Source organism: Heterocephalus glaber, unplaced genomic scaffold, assembly GCF_053883595.1.
Source record: "Heterocephalus glaber isolate CG9 unplaced genomic scaffold, H.glaber_assembly_v1.0 deba00000546, whole genome shotgun sequence".
In the NCBI taxonomy this organism is placed as follows: Eukaryota; Metazoa; Chordata; class Mammalia; order Rodentia; family Bathyergidae; genus Heterocephalus; species Heterocephalus glaber.
In genome coordinates, this window is record NW_028258147.1 from 4,927,669 (window position 1) to 4,945,104 (window position 17,436).

At 35.0% G+C, this 17,436-nt stretch overlaps 1 protein-coding gene across 4 annotated transcripts in view; it reads right to left on the reverse strand.

Annotated features, from left to right (window-relative positions):
* Window positions 1-3,246: 3,246 nt before the first annotated feature.
* Mkln1 (muskelin 1) overlaps window positions 3,247-17,436 on the reverse strand; it is a 175,005-nt gene continuing 160,815 nt past the window's right edge. For all 4 annotated transcript variants that reach the window (XM_087204420.1, XM_087204419.1, XM_013076486.3 and 1 more), the window contains 2 exons: window positions 11,003-11,057; window positions 3,247-3,607 (listed from right to left, as the gene is read on the reverse strand). In XM_087204420.1, coding sequence (XP_087060546.1) covers window positions 3,486-3,607; window positions 11,003-11,057 — 177 coding nt within the window. In that variant the 3' untranslated portion in view covers window positions 3,247-3,485. The remainder of the gene's footprint in view (window positions 3,608-11,002; window positions 11,058-17,436) is intronic.

A 17,436-nucleotide genomic window follows, 5' to 3' on the forward strand; every position in this document is an offset into this window, starting at 1 on the left:
ACAACACTCAACCAGCTAAGGACTTCATGCAACTTTCATTCATAAAATAATCAAATGACCCACAATTACCCAATGAAGTCCATGCCATGTTAAGAACAATTTAAAAGTAATTTCTCTGTATAATTACCATGAAACTGAGTACAACTTTTTGATCCATTAAGCATCATTCTTACTCTCCCACTAAATGCTACGATTTGTAAGTTTGTAGTTGTTGGTTAGATTTTAAAATCCTTTTTTATTAAGTGAAACTCTGTTAAGATGGAGCTCTAAATATCACTTTTAAGGCAGATGTGAAAAGACCCACTGGAATGAAAAGCTGCCAACCATGTATATACAATATGTATATTTCACTCAAGAGTGCATTTTATAAGCTTAAATCACTAAGGCCTAAATTTGATTGGATTTTCTAGGACAAACCAGTAACTTAAACTTCTCAAGTTTCCTATTAGTTTTTATTAGGCATGGACAGGTCAGTTTTAGTATAAATGGAAAACTACATCTAAAAAAGATGACCCTGGTAAAGGTTAATGTTGTCTTGTCAGCTTTAGCACAGAGGTAGCTACCCAACTCTGAATTCCTTTGCTTGAATAAGACAGTGATATACTCTGAATTAATCAATCTGGTCATGCAAGGTCTCTGTCATTTCAAAAAATAAAATGCAAATGCACTTGAGAGGTGACTTGCAAATCAAATCATTTCTCATGAAATACAAGCCCTGAAAATAGTATTTGAGATCTAGTTTATTTCTGGTTGAAAGTAATATATTCCATTGGGAAAAAGACATGGGAATGAGGCTGAAGCTCCAAATAAACTAAGCAAATTGTATCTCACTAATTAATGTGTCTAAAGCATCATCGAGGTTTTTCAATTTGGGACCAAGCCAAAATGAACAAATTTTTAAGTAGTAATGGACATATACAGTGGTACCCTGGTTGACAAACTTGTTTTATGATTTTGGGGAAGATGGCTGAATTTGTGTGTGGAGAAGATGGGCATAGTCGTGTTTGTCACCCAATGTGAAGTTTCCAAATGAAAGTAAAATTTTGCCTAACACTTTTGTCTGCAAAGTGAATTGTCTGCAAATAGAGAAGTTCATAAACAGAGGTATTATTATATTTAGCTACCTAAATACCAATATAATGCTAGAATTCTTGGAACTATATGTAGCTTCTCACTAAATACATAAATTTCAACTAAGCGCTCTGATGTGAAATGTGAGCAATGTGTCAATCTTGGCTATGAACGTAGGGAGCCCAACATTCTCTGCAGTCAATCCTGGCAATGCCCATCAAGCCCCCAAGGTACAGATTCTGACTTAGTCAGTTACCTTCTCAGTGACTCTATATCACTTAGGCACAGTAAGTGTTCACTATGATGCAAACCTATTTAAACATGGTAGTGGAAAAAAAATTCCACCAAAATAAAAGGATAAATTAAAACAGGCATATGTTTAAAAAAAAAACACTAGCAGAGAAAATCAGTTAGGAAAAAACAAAATCACTGAAGTCAGAAACTGAATTTCCTCTAAATAATATGACTGATGAAAAATTACAAAGAAATCACTGTAAGAATAAATGGTGAAAGGCTGCAGAATTTCATTTGGTTAATGTTTTTAAAGTGCCAAAATTCATAGTAACCAAATTGGAGCTTTTAAATTTTGATAGTCTTGCCAAGTTTAAGTTTTTCCCTGTCAACATTCTGATTTGCATCTGTCTCCATAAAATAAAATCCAACAGGCTATAATATTAGTGATATTAATATTTTATGTTCTTGGCTGTCAATCAGAAGAATCATTTTACAAAACTGTACAAGTCTGCAAATAGAATGAATTTATCCAACTGTGTAATCAATTGGTTACTATGCATCTATACAATTTGGTACTGGCTGAATTGTGTAATATATTTTTCACAAGATAAGGTACAGATCTAAAGGTTTAACAAATCACTATTAATTGCTTTGGGATGCTTGGAAAGTCAAGAAGCCCACGCACGACATAAGCCAGGAACTAGCAAAAAAATAGTCTGTCCATTCCCAAAAGAAGAAAAACCATGTAATAAAGAGAGTGAAAAGACATCTCAAAAATCTCATTCCTATATATCACACTTTTTGAAAGTGCACATCAATTTCTTCTCTCTGGTGAGGCTTAATCTTACTACTCGGGAATATACTCAATCATGAAATCATTCACTCTTAATAGCTGACAGATGCACATTACACTGAGTTTGCCATTAGCATGGTGGGTGTCATCAGCACACCTTTTGAGCACATGTAAACACTAGTCAGATCTAGGTTTCTCATATTACATTCTACAGCATCTCACTAGAAGATACATACCTCCACTTCTACACAAAAATGGAACCATGGAAAAGCCCATCTATTATACCTATTTCATAAAAAAATTTGTACCTTTAGTTTTTTTCAGCATTTAAAAAAGGTTGGTCCATGTGCTCAATGACATGTCTGTCAGTTGTAGACCAATGGATAATCACAAATCATTACTCTTCAACATACTGATATTTAGAAGTAGATAGAAGGAGATGTACAGAAAGAATGAATGCACAAGTATGAACCTCCCCTTCACCTCCCATGTGCCTCCAAATGAACTGCTAAAAAGAGATGGCACACAGGAGAAATGAGAGCCCTGGTTTTGAACAGCTCTACCAGAGGAGTCATTTTCTTTCAGAATTACTACAAAGATATCAACAAATATATTAATCACTACTGGATCTTTCCTGGTGGCCATTTTTAGAATGGCTCTTCTTAGTTTGTTTCTGTAACTGAAAGCCAAATGCTACTGTAATACCTACTATAAAATATAACATGAAACATTATACACCACCAATCTCTGATAGGGTGACTTGGTTAATCTTAAATTTCATTTTTTAGTTCTATGGCAATAGGTGCAAATTTGAGCCCTCTAACCTGTCTATTGTTTAATGTAATACAAGACAAATCAACCACATATATCACTTTAACATACATCAACTGTCCTACAGAACTATACACCTGTTAAGAATAAAGAAGTAAACTAGCGACACCACTTACAAGCAGCTGTATGATGTGAAGTAAAGTGAAAGGGATGAAAGAGAAAACAAAAGTCAAAACAACCCAACAATAAAACCCCAAATTCTTGTAGCACTGAGCCTGTTGGTAGTGCTGTTAAAAAGAAACGAAAAATTAGAAAAGGATAAATTGCTTAATTTTTTCTTTTATACTCACTCTTAAAAATTAAAGTAAGAAAAAATATATATTTAAATGGAAAGAATACCAATTTCACTTTATTAGCCTAATTTAGGAATAAGATGAGGAGAATGGGGTTGAGGTCAGGTATGAAGGAAGAGGGTTAAAACTTGTGACGGTAAAGATCCCTTCAAACACTTTGGTGCAGTCCTCAATCACTGCAGCTTCACTTCAGTCAAAAGAGTTGCAATCCAAACACTGAAAGTGACTCCTGTTCTCCACTTGTGTGCCCAGTGACTCTTCAGTTACAGAGTGATGAGGTCTACCAGGTTGCCTTTAGGAGGAGTCATGCTGTCAGGAAAGAAATTTACTAAGGTGTCAAAGAGCTGAGTTCTTTGAGCATAGGTGTGATCCACATCCGAAAAGCCTGGTGAAGAAGAGAGAACATACAAACTCATCCACTGTGTTTAAAACTCAACATGTAACAGAAAAGTTAGTTCAGAAAAGCAGCAATGTACAATGGAAAAAGCACTTCCTTTTCTTCAGCTGTACATCTATGACAATCTCGTTTATGTTATAAGATTATTGTGAGGATTAAATGCAATTATATGTAAAGTACCTAGCAAAAAGATTGGCACTTTAGTAACTAAGTAATATTGGTTTCTATTCCTTACAAAGGTCTTCCTCTGTTAGTCCATTAAAGAAATTTCAGTCCCTACGATGAGTGTTATCATTATGTATGCCTAAAATGTACCAATAAATGTTTTGGTATAAACAAATGAAAAAGAAGAGGCTTAAAAATCACTGAGGCTCTGAGAGCTGGAGGTACTATCAGAGAACTGAATAAAAATGTAGATAACTGAAAGAAACAAAACAAATAATATGTAGAATGGTGCCTGGCACATAGTAAATATCGTATGTTACACAGTACCATGTGGCAGGCTCTCTGCTTGGTATATATTATATAAGAATACAGAATGAACTACTTTTATTCAGAAAAATATTAGAAAGTGGATGACATTATTAAAAAGTTGGGACTGTTACTCTAAAGATATTCCTTCCTTAACCTCTAGTAAAAGTTTAATTTTCAAGTTCCTACCAGCCAATGCAACATTCAATGAGATGCCTCCTTCTTTCAGTCATCTGGTATATTGATCTCAGGTGCTTCAATTTTATATGCAAATGAGATATTTAAATGACAAAACATATGATTTTCCTGTTGCTGAAACGGCTGAGACATGTGAGCCCTGCGGCATGCCATCAGAAACAGAACTAGAGCCACAGCGTTATAGATGCCATAATGAGTCAATGAAAACTGCTTTAAATCAGACTGATTTCCATTCAACTTAGAATACAGTTTTAGGTCCAATCTGTTTTAATTTTGTAAAGAACAGGAATAGAATATAACACTGCCAAGGATACCAGTTTCCTGGAAGAAAATAAACAATGTCTCAAGAAGGGTACATTTCCTTTTTATTTTAAAAATTTTTACTGTTTTAAGTTTGAGGGGAAAATATTTCTTCCTTTGAGCTGAGCTTTTATCAAAGCCTACTATCATATCACAGAAATGAATAGAAGGAAATACTCTAAAAATATTAACAAAGCTTATCTCTGATTGGTGAGATTATAATCTTTTTTCTATATTATGCTTTTTGAATTTTCCAAATTGCTTTATTTTCAATTTTTTACTTGAAAACTTTCAAACCAACAGACAAGTTTCAAAATGAGTACAGTGAATACTCAGATTCTTCACTTAGATTCATCTGTTAACATTTTGCAGATATATTCTTATGTGTGTTTATAACCTACTCATAATAATTTTGTAAAACTACTTGAGAATAAATTCTTCCCCCTATAGTCTTGAGCACATTTCAGCTAAGAACAAGAACATCCACTTACACAACCACTATATACTAAATTCAGAGAATTTAACATTGATGTCCTAATAAATAATCATGTCTACAGTCATTTTTCTCACTAATTTAAAATCAAACCCAATCCAAGATTGTACATTCTATATAGTGTGCTCTTGAGGAGGGGGATACCAGGGACTGAACACAGGGCTGTGTGTATGCTAGGCAAGCACTCTACCACTGAGCTACATCCTTAGCCCTATATTTAGTGTTTGAGTCTCTTTAGTCTGAAATAGTTCCTCAGTCTCAGTGTCTTTTATGACACAGACTTTTTGAAGGGGGGGGTACCAAGGATCAAACTCAGGACCTTGCACTTGCAAAGCAGGCACGGTGCCACTAAGCTAAATCTCCGGCCCTTAACACAGGTATTTTTGAAGAGCACAGAGAAGTTATGAATAGAATGTTAAATTTGGGTTCTATGATTAGTTTTTCATGATCAGACGCAGTTTATGATGTTTTAGCCAGAATACCTCAGAAACGATTCTATATATCCTTCTCAGTGCATCAACTCAGAAGGCACGTGGTAATTTGTCCCAATACTGGTGATACTTTTATCAAATGTTTAAGTTGGTGTATGAAAAATTTCTCCAATGTAGGTTGTTCTTTTCCACTTTTTCATTAACTGGATGGGGAGATAGTTTGATATTGTATAAAATCTTGTTTCCCAATAGTAACGGTAACTGATGATTCTTGCTGAAACAATTATTATTTATATGGTGGTGATTTTCTAACTCTACAATTCCTTCTAAAGCTTTTAGTTGACATTTATTATGAAGAACATTTTTTCCCTCTTTCCATTTCACTTATTTATTTGGGTCAGTATATACTCCTAAATTCTTCTGTTGTTTAATGTTATACTTATTACTATCATCATTCATTTTGAGACTTCATATTGTTCCAGATTTGGCCTCTAGAGTTGGTTTCTGTGTCTTTCTGAAATACACTCATTGATTTTTGGTACACGCCTTTACCTTCTGATACAGGAAGATATCCAAGCTCATCATTGCACAGCTCTGGAGTCAGGCATTTCTCCAAAAATCCCTGATTCTTTTTTGCAGCAAATTATATTTAGAAACTCAAGATCAATTATACTAATTACCAAGGTGTCATAGTTTGTAGGCCTATACATTTTTTAAAAAATCATTAATTTATATTTTTATTGCTAATTCCATTTTTTAAAAAATCTCACAGGATTCTTCCTCTTTTATCCCATTCTAATTTCCTTTCTTCCAGTAAGAATACCTCCCAGCAACATTATAATATTTTACTCATTTGCTCAACTTAAAATACATATGAAAAGAATTCTAGAATTATTATACCTATACTACTACCAACAAAAACAAGATTTCTTTGCTTTTATGGTCCTTAGAATATACCGTGCTGATAGTACAGAGTTTAAGCATTGAAATAGAAAGATTTAGTTCTCTCACTTTTTTCCTACTGATGTTTCTTTATATATTTAACTCTAATAGTTTTTATCTTCTTTGTTTTATTATTTCGTACTGAATTTGCAAAAATGCAGGATATATATTTTTAAGAAAAGATAGTGATTCTATAACATATTCCAATGAAGTAATACCATTTTCATGAGATCAAATGACTTAAAAGGGAGGGACACAATTAGTTTCTATTATATGCAAGGTACTTCATGTATAAGGCATGATTGAAAACTACAGTGAATGTTTGAATTTTAAAAATTACAGTGAAAGACACACTGCCATTAAACCCCCTCAAAATACTCCCTCTTCCTTCAAAACATACTTATCACATCATTTCTTGCCACTTTCTGAAACAGTGCTAGACTTCTTTCATGAGTGTCTTAAGTTGCTCTAGGGTGGTTGAATCAATTAAAAATGTTTATCTTTTATGGTCATTTTGGCTTTGGTGAAGAACCACAAACAAATTGCATGGTTTTGGATCCTGTGAATCAGGTAAGTGGCAATATACTGTAATATTTTTACAAGCCCATCTTTCCATTGATGGCACTTGGCAGCAGCAATCACCAAATGTATTTTGTGTGTGTGTGTGGTACTGGGGATCGAACTCACGACCTTGTGCTTGTAAGGCAGGTGCAGTGGCACTGAGCTAAATCCCCGGCCCAATATATATTTTTTTAAATTATGCCTTATAAATGTACTCATGAAACAGGACTTCCAGAACTGTTTCACAAAGTAGTAAGAACAGTGAGCTAAGTGTGTTTGAAGTGAGGGAAAGTATTTTGAGGGGGATTAATAGCAATGTGTCTTTCATTGTAATAATTTTTAAAAATTTAAATACATACCATAGTTTTTGATCAATGCTTGTATGACCACACTACACTGCCACAAAATAGTAAATAAAATCCATTTTCAGATAACTTAAAGAGTTAGTAATTTAATAAGGTCTCACAATTGGTGAGGGAAGAGACAGAATGTGAACCCATGTTTGTGTCCAGAGCCCATCTATTTTTATTTACTGAGTGCTCAAATTACAGAGCAATGTGCTACGCCAATTTAACGCTCAGAAGTACATTTTATTTTTACTATTTACCAACAAGAAAACTGAAACTTATCCCAGCATTAGATGAATGGTTAAATTATGGTAGGTCCCTACTTTGGATCAATATGTAGCTATCATTTCAGTTAATATAAAAGATCTCATATAGTTTCATAGAAACAGTTTCAAGCCATATCACCCAAGGTTAAACTATGTGATGATCTATGCCTTCTTGTTTCAGTTTATACTAAATTTAACTGTACTTTCACATTCTGTTTAGGCCACATTTTTGTGTGTTTTAGTGACTTCACTATTTAAAATGGGCAAGAGTCTAGTGTTTCTAAGTGTAGGAAGGCCACGATGTGCTTTATAGAGCATTTTCATGATAAGCTTCATTCAGGCATGAGTTAAGGTACTGCTGACCATGAATTCAATGTTCATGAAACAATAATATATTAAATAAGAAATCTTTAAACAGAAATACATACAAGTAAAGGTTATATATTGATCAGCTGAAAAAGTATTTTGACCAGAGGCTCACAGAAACCTAACTCTTTATTTCTCATAGGACCAATAATGCTGTAATCATTAATTCAAAGGTCCCCGTGACTTTATAAATGTAATTGTTTTGAATAATGAGAATCAACTGCATCTATATGTCTCTTTATACAGGGGTATATGTGTAAAGATCTACCAGATATGATTATATTTGAGGATAGAGGATAGATTGAGAGAGGTCATTTAAGGAGAATCTTAAGCTTTGTAGTCAATTAAAAAAAACAAAAACAATAGAAGAGGTGGAAGGGCCCAGGGATTTAGCTCAGTAGCACTGTGCCTGCTTTGCAACCACAAGGTCCTGAGTTTGATCCCCAGGACTGGGGGTGGGGGTGGGGGGTGGAAGTATAGTAACACAATGACATAAACTGCAGAGCTAAGAAAAAATGATAATTATTCTAATCCCTTGTTCCTAACCACTACATTTCTCTCAGTATATTTTCACCATAAAATGGAATGAGGAACTAACTTCTCCTCAGAGAACTGGAAACTGGTAAACTGTTAGAGGCAGTATAGTTAGTTGATGGTTAAGAGAATGAGCTCAGAAGCCATAGTGACAAGGTTTTTTTTTTTTTCTCCTACCAGGGATTGAACTCGAGACCTTGCACTTACAAGGCAGGTGGCAAAACCACTGAGCTAAATCCCTGGCCCCATATTGACAAGGTCTGAACCACGGTTTTATCACCCACTAGCACTATTCCTAGGCAAGGTACTTTATTTAGCCTCGTTGCATCCCAGGTTTCATATACAAAAGAGGATCACCTAGTGGTGGAGATTAAATGAGCTATCACATGAAAAATGCTTAGAATAACATCTGCTCCCATAAAAAAAATATTAACTAGCTATCACTATATTACTAATATTTTGACCAAAAACAATGACTGCTCTAAAAAACAAGAGATACATTACTTTTATTTCCTCTATTATGAAGAAACTGATAATTAGCAAGTTTAAGTAACTTGTTCAAGGTTACCGTTTTTCTTTTTTTTTGTGTAATGGGAATTAAACCCAGGCTTTCATGCACGCTAGGCAAGTGCTCTATAAATGAGCTCTATTCCTGGTCCCAGGTTACTTTTAAAATTAGCCAGCAGCAGAGCTGGTACTTACCCTTGACTGACTCATAACTACCATGCTATAATTTAACTACTAAACTATACAGCCTCCCTTCAGACAGAATCTCACAGGAATGTCCCTTTTTGTATTTTTCTCTGTTGTGTATGTATTGTTCTTTGTACATCTGAGGTTTGTTCAGAATCCAAGTAAAACAAGTTGTTCCTGACAAAATATGTTTGCTGGCAGGGAACATGGCAGATACAGAAGAAAGGAGTTAAGATGAAGGTAAAATATTTGCTGATATCATGCTAACATCTTTAAATACTGCCAAGAAATTCTTGTTCTAAGGGCTAAAAATTAGGCAGAGATAATTTAGTACTGCTTACCAATACATTAAAATGAAGGCTCTGGGCTGTAGTATGCCTAAGAAGACACATTCATTCAAACTATCTATGTGCAAGGTTCCCAATTCACATATTACTACATCTCTGCTACAAATGATAAAATTAGAAGGGCATGAGCTTTCTAAAATAATGTTTATACCCAGATTCTCTGTCATCATAGGGTTGTAATTTCTAGTAGCCTGAAGACATTTCTTTTAAAGCCCTCAAGTATACGGAATATTCCTTAGGTGAACCTACTGAAGTCATGTTTTACAAGTTTGTTCAGTCTAGCTTCATGGAACACTTCATATTCTAGAGTTAGAACATCATCTGGGATTGCCTTCATCAATAAACAGTGACACCTCAACTACTTTCTACGGACAAAGTTAACCTTTAAGAGACAAAAGGATAAACAATGCCGAGGATTTAGTTCAGTGGTTCTGGAGCCTGCCTTGCAAGTGCAAAGTCCCGAGTTCGATCCCTGGTACCAAAAAAAAAAAAAAAAAAAAAAAAAGATAAACAATGAAGAAACTAAACTGGCGTCCCAAAGTGTTTATTCCAAATATAAAGAGTAGTATTTATATTACATAATACATATTAGAAAATGTCAACACTATCGCTCAACTGTAAGGCAAATAATAAAAGCACTGGCACCAATGAGACCAATGTGCACTCACTGTATAGCTACACTTCATAATAACATGTAGAGAGCAGGAAATTCTCATATTTCAAAAGATCACTATGCTGCTGAAAAGCTGAAGCTATCCTAACAAAAATATCTTTGGAAATTCATCTGACTAAAGCTCTGGGCCCTGAAACTTCTACAGACTCTTTACTACAGTGTAGCTTGCTTTAATAGTTCATTAATACTAGTTGAGAGTACTATTTTTTACTGAGAGGACTTCTTAATAAAGAATGATGCCCACAGCTGAGATGATGAAGAAAAACTTGTTTCAACTGGAACCCAACAATTAAGATATCAACACAGAAAATTCTTCATTTTTAAGAAAGAGTTCATTTTTGCTTCTCCCAAAACTGATTTCACTGCCTTGCCCATTACCATTCTCTTGACATCACACAATTCCACAAAGAATAATCTAAGAAAAACCATTTAACCAACAGGTATAATCTCACAGCATATCAGTAATACAAACTTAATTCCAAGGCAGTATTGAACAAATTAATTTATCTTGACCATGTCCCTATTGCCATCTGTTTACATCATACTGCAACAATTGGTATAACAGGAATCCCAAACTGAGCCACAAAGTGGTGAATGATGGAGAGTCAGCCTTTAGTAGGCTGTCACAAATGTTGCATACTACCTTTAAACTTGCTCCACTTGTTTGGATGGACATCTCCCCTGATGTTTCATTTAAAAGAAATAAAAAACCAACCTTTCAAATTCTAGGACCCCTGACTGGATTATGCTGGCACACTTACCTAAAGCTGTAAAATCTGAACCAGATTTGAATAGAGCAGAAGCTAGGAGCTGGAACTGTAAAGAAAAACAAAAGCAAATTAGCTGGTTAGTGTGTTGAAGAAAAACAACTTCTACAACTTTGACCATTAGCCTCTGTATGTTGCTGCACATATGTTGTACAGGTTCATTCAACCAAATATTGACAAGAAGAACACATGTAGATTAAGAATATGCCTGCTTTTTTATTGGAGTGCTATTACTGTTTTCCAAAATACCTGACAAAGTCTTGCAATTATTTTTCAAAGTTTATTAAAGTATATACTAATCAAGGAACAACAGGTTTACTGCAATAAAAAATATAATCACTCACTTTGGAGTCTATTAATCTATCCAGGCTGGTACCCCAGACATAGTTTCTGAATTCATTTTTTTTTTTTTTTTTTGGTACCAGGGATCGAACTCGGGTCCTTGCGTGCTTTCGAGGCAAATGGCAGAACCACTGAGCTAAATCCCTGGCCAGTTACTGAATTCTTAGTATAGTGTATTCTTAAATCAAAAATAAATGCATGCCCCTGTAAAATATCTGAGGTCTCTGCTGTGTAAATCCAACTGTGAGAAAATAGCACACATAGGCCATTCCTAAATTACAAAGTACAATGGGATCCCACAGTCATGGATAATTATATTTTTACCACTGAAAGTACTCCCACCCCACCCCTTTTTGAGACAGGTTCTTGCTATGTACCCCAGGTTGAGCTATATTTCCAGCCCCTTTTATCTTTCATTTTGAGATAGTGTCTTGCTAAGCTGGTAAATTTCTAGGCTGCACTCAAACTTGCAATCCTTGAGATCCTCCTGTCTTAGCTTCCCAGAGTGCCAGGATTACAGGTGGGCATCAGGCTCAAGTCTTTTGTTTCATCATTAATTGTCTCTCTGTTTTGTCCAAGAAGTCTTTGGCTATCCCAAAATTATAAAGATATCTTATCTCCAGGCTTTATTGGGTTTTTTTGTTTGTTTTTGGTACAATGAGATCAGGCCCTTGGGATTTCAAGGCAGGTGTGGCAACACTAAGCTAAATCCCAGGCCCTGGGCTTCATGGGTTTATATTTAAATCTGTAATCTTAATTTTTGTGTAAAAGTAAAATACAGATTGAGATATCCAGTTATTCAGCATCATTTGTTAAGAAGACTTTCCTTTCTCCATTGGACTCGGTAAAAACCAGTTGGTCATATATATGTGGGACTATTTTTGTACTCTTTGTCCTTCAGCAAGTACCACACTGCCTGAATGCTTTATACAGAGCATAACATCAGGCAGTATAAAACCTCCAATTTTTTTTTCAAAATTGTTTTGGATTTGAATTTTGTTAGATGCTTTTCTTCACTTAAGGAGATAATCTATGATTTTTCTTTATTCTATTTATATGGTGAATTATACTGACTTTTTTTTTTTTTTAATTGTATTCAGTACCAGGGATCAAACTCAGGACCTTGCACTTCTGAGGCAGGCATGGCACCACTGAGCTAAATCCCCGGCCAAGTGACTGATTTTCAAATGTTAAACCAATCAAATATTCCTAGGATTCCCCTCCATTTGGTCATGATACATTAATCTTCTAATATATTGCTGGATTCAACTGAGTAAAATTTTCATAACAATTTTGCATCTATATTCATGAAAGGTATTAATCTATAATTTTCTGCTTGTAATGTCTTTGCTAAGATTTTTTGTTTTGTTTTCTGGTACTGGGGATTGAACTCAGAACCTTGCAAGGTTCTTGCAAGGCATGGTGCCACTGAGCTAAATCCCTGGCCCCAGTCTTTGCTAAGATTTTATACCAGAGTTAAGATGGCTTTATAAAAGAATTCAGGAATTGTCATGTCTTCCTTTGACTTCCAGAAATCTATATAAAATTGTTTAATTTTTTCCCTTCCCTTCCTTAAATAGATGGAAGAATGTGCCATCTGAGCCTGGACTTTTCTTTGTTGGAAAGTTTCTATTTACAAATTCAAACCTGACATAGAATAAGGAGTTCCTTAAGATTATCTATTTCCTCTTATGTCAGTGTTGATAAATTCAATCTTTTAAGGAATGTATCCATTTCATCAAATTCCTCAATTTATTAACAAAGTTGTTCTAGTATCTCTGTATTATCTTTTAATGTATGCAGGATCTGTAGTGATACCACCTTTTGCTTTGTGATGCTGATATTTTATATGTCACTTTTCTTTTCGATAAGTCTTGCTAGAGGATTATTAATTTTAGTTACCTTCTCAAACAACTGATTTTTCACTTTAAAATTTTTCTCTATTATAGTACTTGTTTCTGATTTCACTAATTTTCTATGTACTTATTTGGAATTTAATTTGCTCCTCTTTTCTAACTCCCAAGGTGAAAGGCAAACTTCATTGTTCTACATAAAGACAGGGAGAAAACTGTTTTTTGAGTAAGTGGAATTGATATGTGAGGCCTATGATTTTAACAAATACTAAATGATATTAGAGACCCAGATCCAAACTCTGGATTCACATATCCAACCACTACCTCAACATCTCAGGTTGGTTGTTTCATAGGCATCTCAAATCTATGAAGCAGTCCCCACCTACTGCCACAAACAGCTCCCTATAGAGCCTTTTCATTTCAGCTGATAGTTAATGCCATCCTTCCAGATTTTCAGATCAAAAAACTTAGAGTCTTTTAAATGCTATGTTCAATTTATCATACAAATCTCTTGGTCCTACCTTTAAATATACTGAAGATATATCTCATCTATTTCATTTATCACTCTACTGACTGCTACTACTTTTGATATGAACTACAATAATTCCTGGCTTAGACTTTTACCATCTCCCTGATGGGTCTCTCTGTCTTCATTTTCATTCCCTTTCAGTTTATAGTAGTTAGAACAATTAAAACATATCATATCATATCATTCTTCTCTATAATACCCTGACTCCTTATTCATTCAAAGTAAATGCCAAAGTTCTCTGGCTTATGAAGTTATTCACAATTTGTTCTTCTAACACTTGCTCTTACCTGTCTGACCTTGTATCTGACTATTCTTGCCTTTAACTCTCTATTTCATTTACCATGATCACCTTGCCATTCTCCTGAACAATGACAGAATGCTTCTAACCAAGGATGTTTGTTCTAGCCCTCCCTTTGCCAGAAATAATCTTCACCAAATTATCTGCTTGTATCATTCCTCACATCCTTCATATCTTTGTGCAAATCTCATTTCTAATTTAGGTTTATTATCATCATCCTTTTAAAACTGCAACTGTCCAATTCTCATCTTCTATGCTTATCTCTTTTTCTCTTTTTTATTTTTCCATAGTACTGACCAAATTCTAATATACTATATAACTTATTTATTATATTTATTATTTATTTTCTCTTCTACTAGGATGTAAGCATATGGGGAGGGATCTTGTTTGGTTTGCTAACATATCTTCTATGCCTGCAATGCTTTGCATATTGTAGGGAATTCATACACAGCTGTTGACTAATACTAGCATTATGGAAACTAAGCAGAAGCACTGTTCTATTATAGAGTTCTCTAAAAATAGTAAACATGATTTTGGGATCTTTTTTTCAGCGCTTTTCTAGAAAAACATATCATTGTATAAGGTTTAATAGAAGTTTATCGCCAATTCAGAACCCATGTTCTAGAGACTAAAAGAAGCAAAGAACCAAGTTTGTGTGGGTGTGTGTGGGTGTGTGTGTAGCCACACACTGTCCTGATAAGAGGCACAACAACCAACAACCGATGATCATGATAGTAACCACACACGCAAAATCTTTAAAAAATGCTTTTAATTACTGTTAAAGTCATTTAAATAATGAAAAATTTATAAAACATACACACAAAACAAAACCAGGTTACTACAGAAAATAAATAGCAGCAAGGCCTTTCTTAACAAGTAGAATCACTTCCTGTAAGGAAAGAGATCTATTTGCCTCACAAATGCTATAAATATATATACACTTTTAACTGTCACCAGGGGACTTCTTTATCAAAAATAGATTATTGGAATATAAAAAGTTTTAAAAGTTAAATCTGTTCACACATTTTAAACAAAACAAGAATCTTGTAGACCTGTAACAATCAGTGTCAAGAGTTTTTTTCTAGGGCTGGGGCTTTAGCTCAGTGGTTCCGCCACCTGCCTCACAAGCATAAGGTCCTGAGTTCAATCACCGGTACCAAAAAAAGAGGTTTTTTTTTTAGTTTTTGCTATACCTAAAGACAGAGGAGAATCTTTGGATAAGGGTATGGTTTTGAGAAAACTTTCTGAGGTCATTCTGATGCTAACAAACACAATACTATTTTACTAACTTCTAGGGCTAAACTACTCTCACATGATTAAGCTTTTAGGAAACGGCTTGGAAGTCTATAGCATATAAAACACATTATACTATTAAAAAAAAAAAAAGAAGGGGCTGGGGATTTAGCTCAGTGGTTCTGCTGCCTGCCTTGCAAGCACAAGGTCCCAAGTTTGATCCCCAATACCAAAAAAAAAAAAAAAAACTTAACTACCAAAAATTTTCAAATGGTTCTGTCTGAACTCAAGATACCTCCCTGTCCTGATTTTTCCCACTAGCTTAGCTTTAAGAACAAACTGTTATCTTTGGCCCATGTAACGCTCCCACAGCTGAAATTATTTACTATGAAATTCTTTTGTTTTGGTTTTTAAAATAAGGAGAAAATGAGTGCCTAATTATAGCCATTTTATATAAATTATGGAGAAATCAAAAGGAAATCTCTGTAACTTTCAAAGTATTTCCAACAAAATTGATACTAATGGACCTCACATTATGTAGAGTTGTAAGTCATAATAGCTTAAACCAAACATATTCTGCTTTTTTTGGCATAACTACAATAATTTCCTGTGTTTCCAATAGAATCATGAATTGACAGAAGTCCTAAGAAAAACAAAACAACTGTCTCCATGCAGGGACACTCTGGAACCTGAAGTATGTCCCACTGATTCTCTCTACCTAGTAACAGGCTGTAACCAACAGTGAGTGAGAGAAATAGGACTTAATATCACAGCAGAAAACAATGAATGACCTCTGTTTTGGTGCTGAGGACATGCAGGCTCTATTGCTTTGCAAGTACAATGAACCTGGTGTGTTAAAGTGATCTGACATTAAATCTAAAACCTGTGTCAATGCCAAAGACAGGAAAGCATTGTTTGATATTGCAATTATAAAGCCAAAGAAAATCAACAGCTAAGAGGGAAATGTGTGGGACAGAACTGTGTACCATCCGCACCAATTCTAGGAGTGAAAGGGAAAATGGATTGCAGTTCAGATTTGCTAGATGAACAAGGATAGAAAAGGAAAAGGAAGGAAAGAAAATGAAAAGGAAGAAATGTCAAAAGGAATCTCAGAAGTTAGGAAAAAGAAACATTTGTGGTGGCATACGTCTGTAATCCCAGAACTCTGGGAGGCTGACACAGGAGGATCACAAGTTTAAGTCCAGCCTGGGCAACTTAGCAATTTAACAATACTCTGTCTCAAAATAAAAAAAATAAGATCTTGGGATGTAGCTCAGTGTTAAGGCCCTGGGTTCAATATCACCACCACCAACCCCTCCCCCAAAAAAGGTTAGTGGAAAGAGGCTACTGTAAAACCATGAAAGTCATTGTGGGCACAGTCACACACTGGATGGGCAAATATGCCCTTAAGAATATGAAATCTTTAGAAAACGCTGCTTCTAGCCCTGTAACAAGAAACTGAAGTCCTGATCAGCTATTGATCTCTAAAGTTTAAGAACTAATGATGAATGAAGTTAGTAGCCTACAGTCAAGCTATCTTGCTACAATATTTGTACAACTAAACATTAAAGTAGCAGCAAGGATTCTGTTCCCACCAACCTCTCTTTCTCCCTACAGAAAAAAAAAGTTCTCTTTAGAGAACTTGAGTATCAACAGAAAAGTTTCCTTTTTTTTTTTGGTATTGGAAATCAAACATAGGCCCTTCACACTCAACAACAATCTTTTAAAAAAATCTTAAAACAGGATCATATTATGTTTCCACATTGCCCAGGCTGGGCTCAAACCTGTTAAACTCCTGCCTCTACCTCCTAGAGTGCTAAGATTATGAGACTATGTCACAGCACTAAGCTCTAGCAGGGTGTGTATGAAAGGCAGAGAGAGAAAGACACACAAACACAAATGGTTTTATACAGCATAGGCCACGCTGGCTTCAAACTCACTATGTAACCCAGGATGGTCTCACACTTGTGATCCTTCTGCCTCAGTGACCCCAAGGCTGGGATAACATGATACTCCAGTAGCTTTATTGTTCTGTTTTTGATACAGGCTCTTACTGTATAGGCCTGGCTGGACTCAAACTCACTATGTAATACAGGCTGGCCTCAAACTCCTCAAAAGAAAACTTTATGCTGCATTGTTACATAATTCATAAAAGAACCATGAGACTATGGAA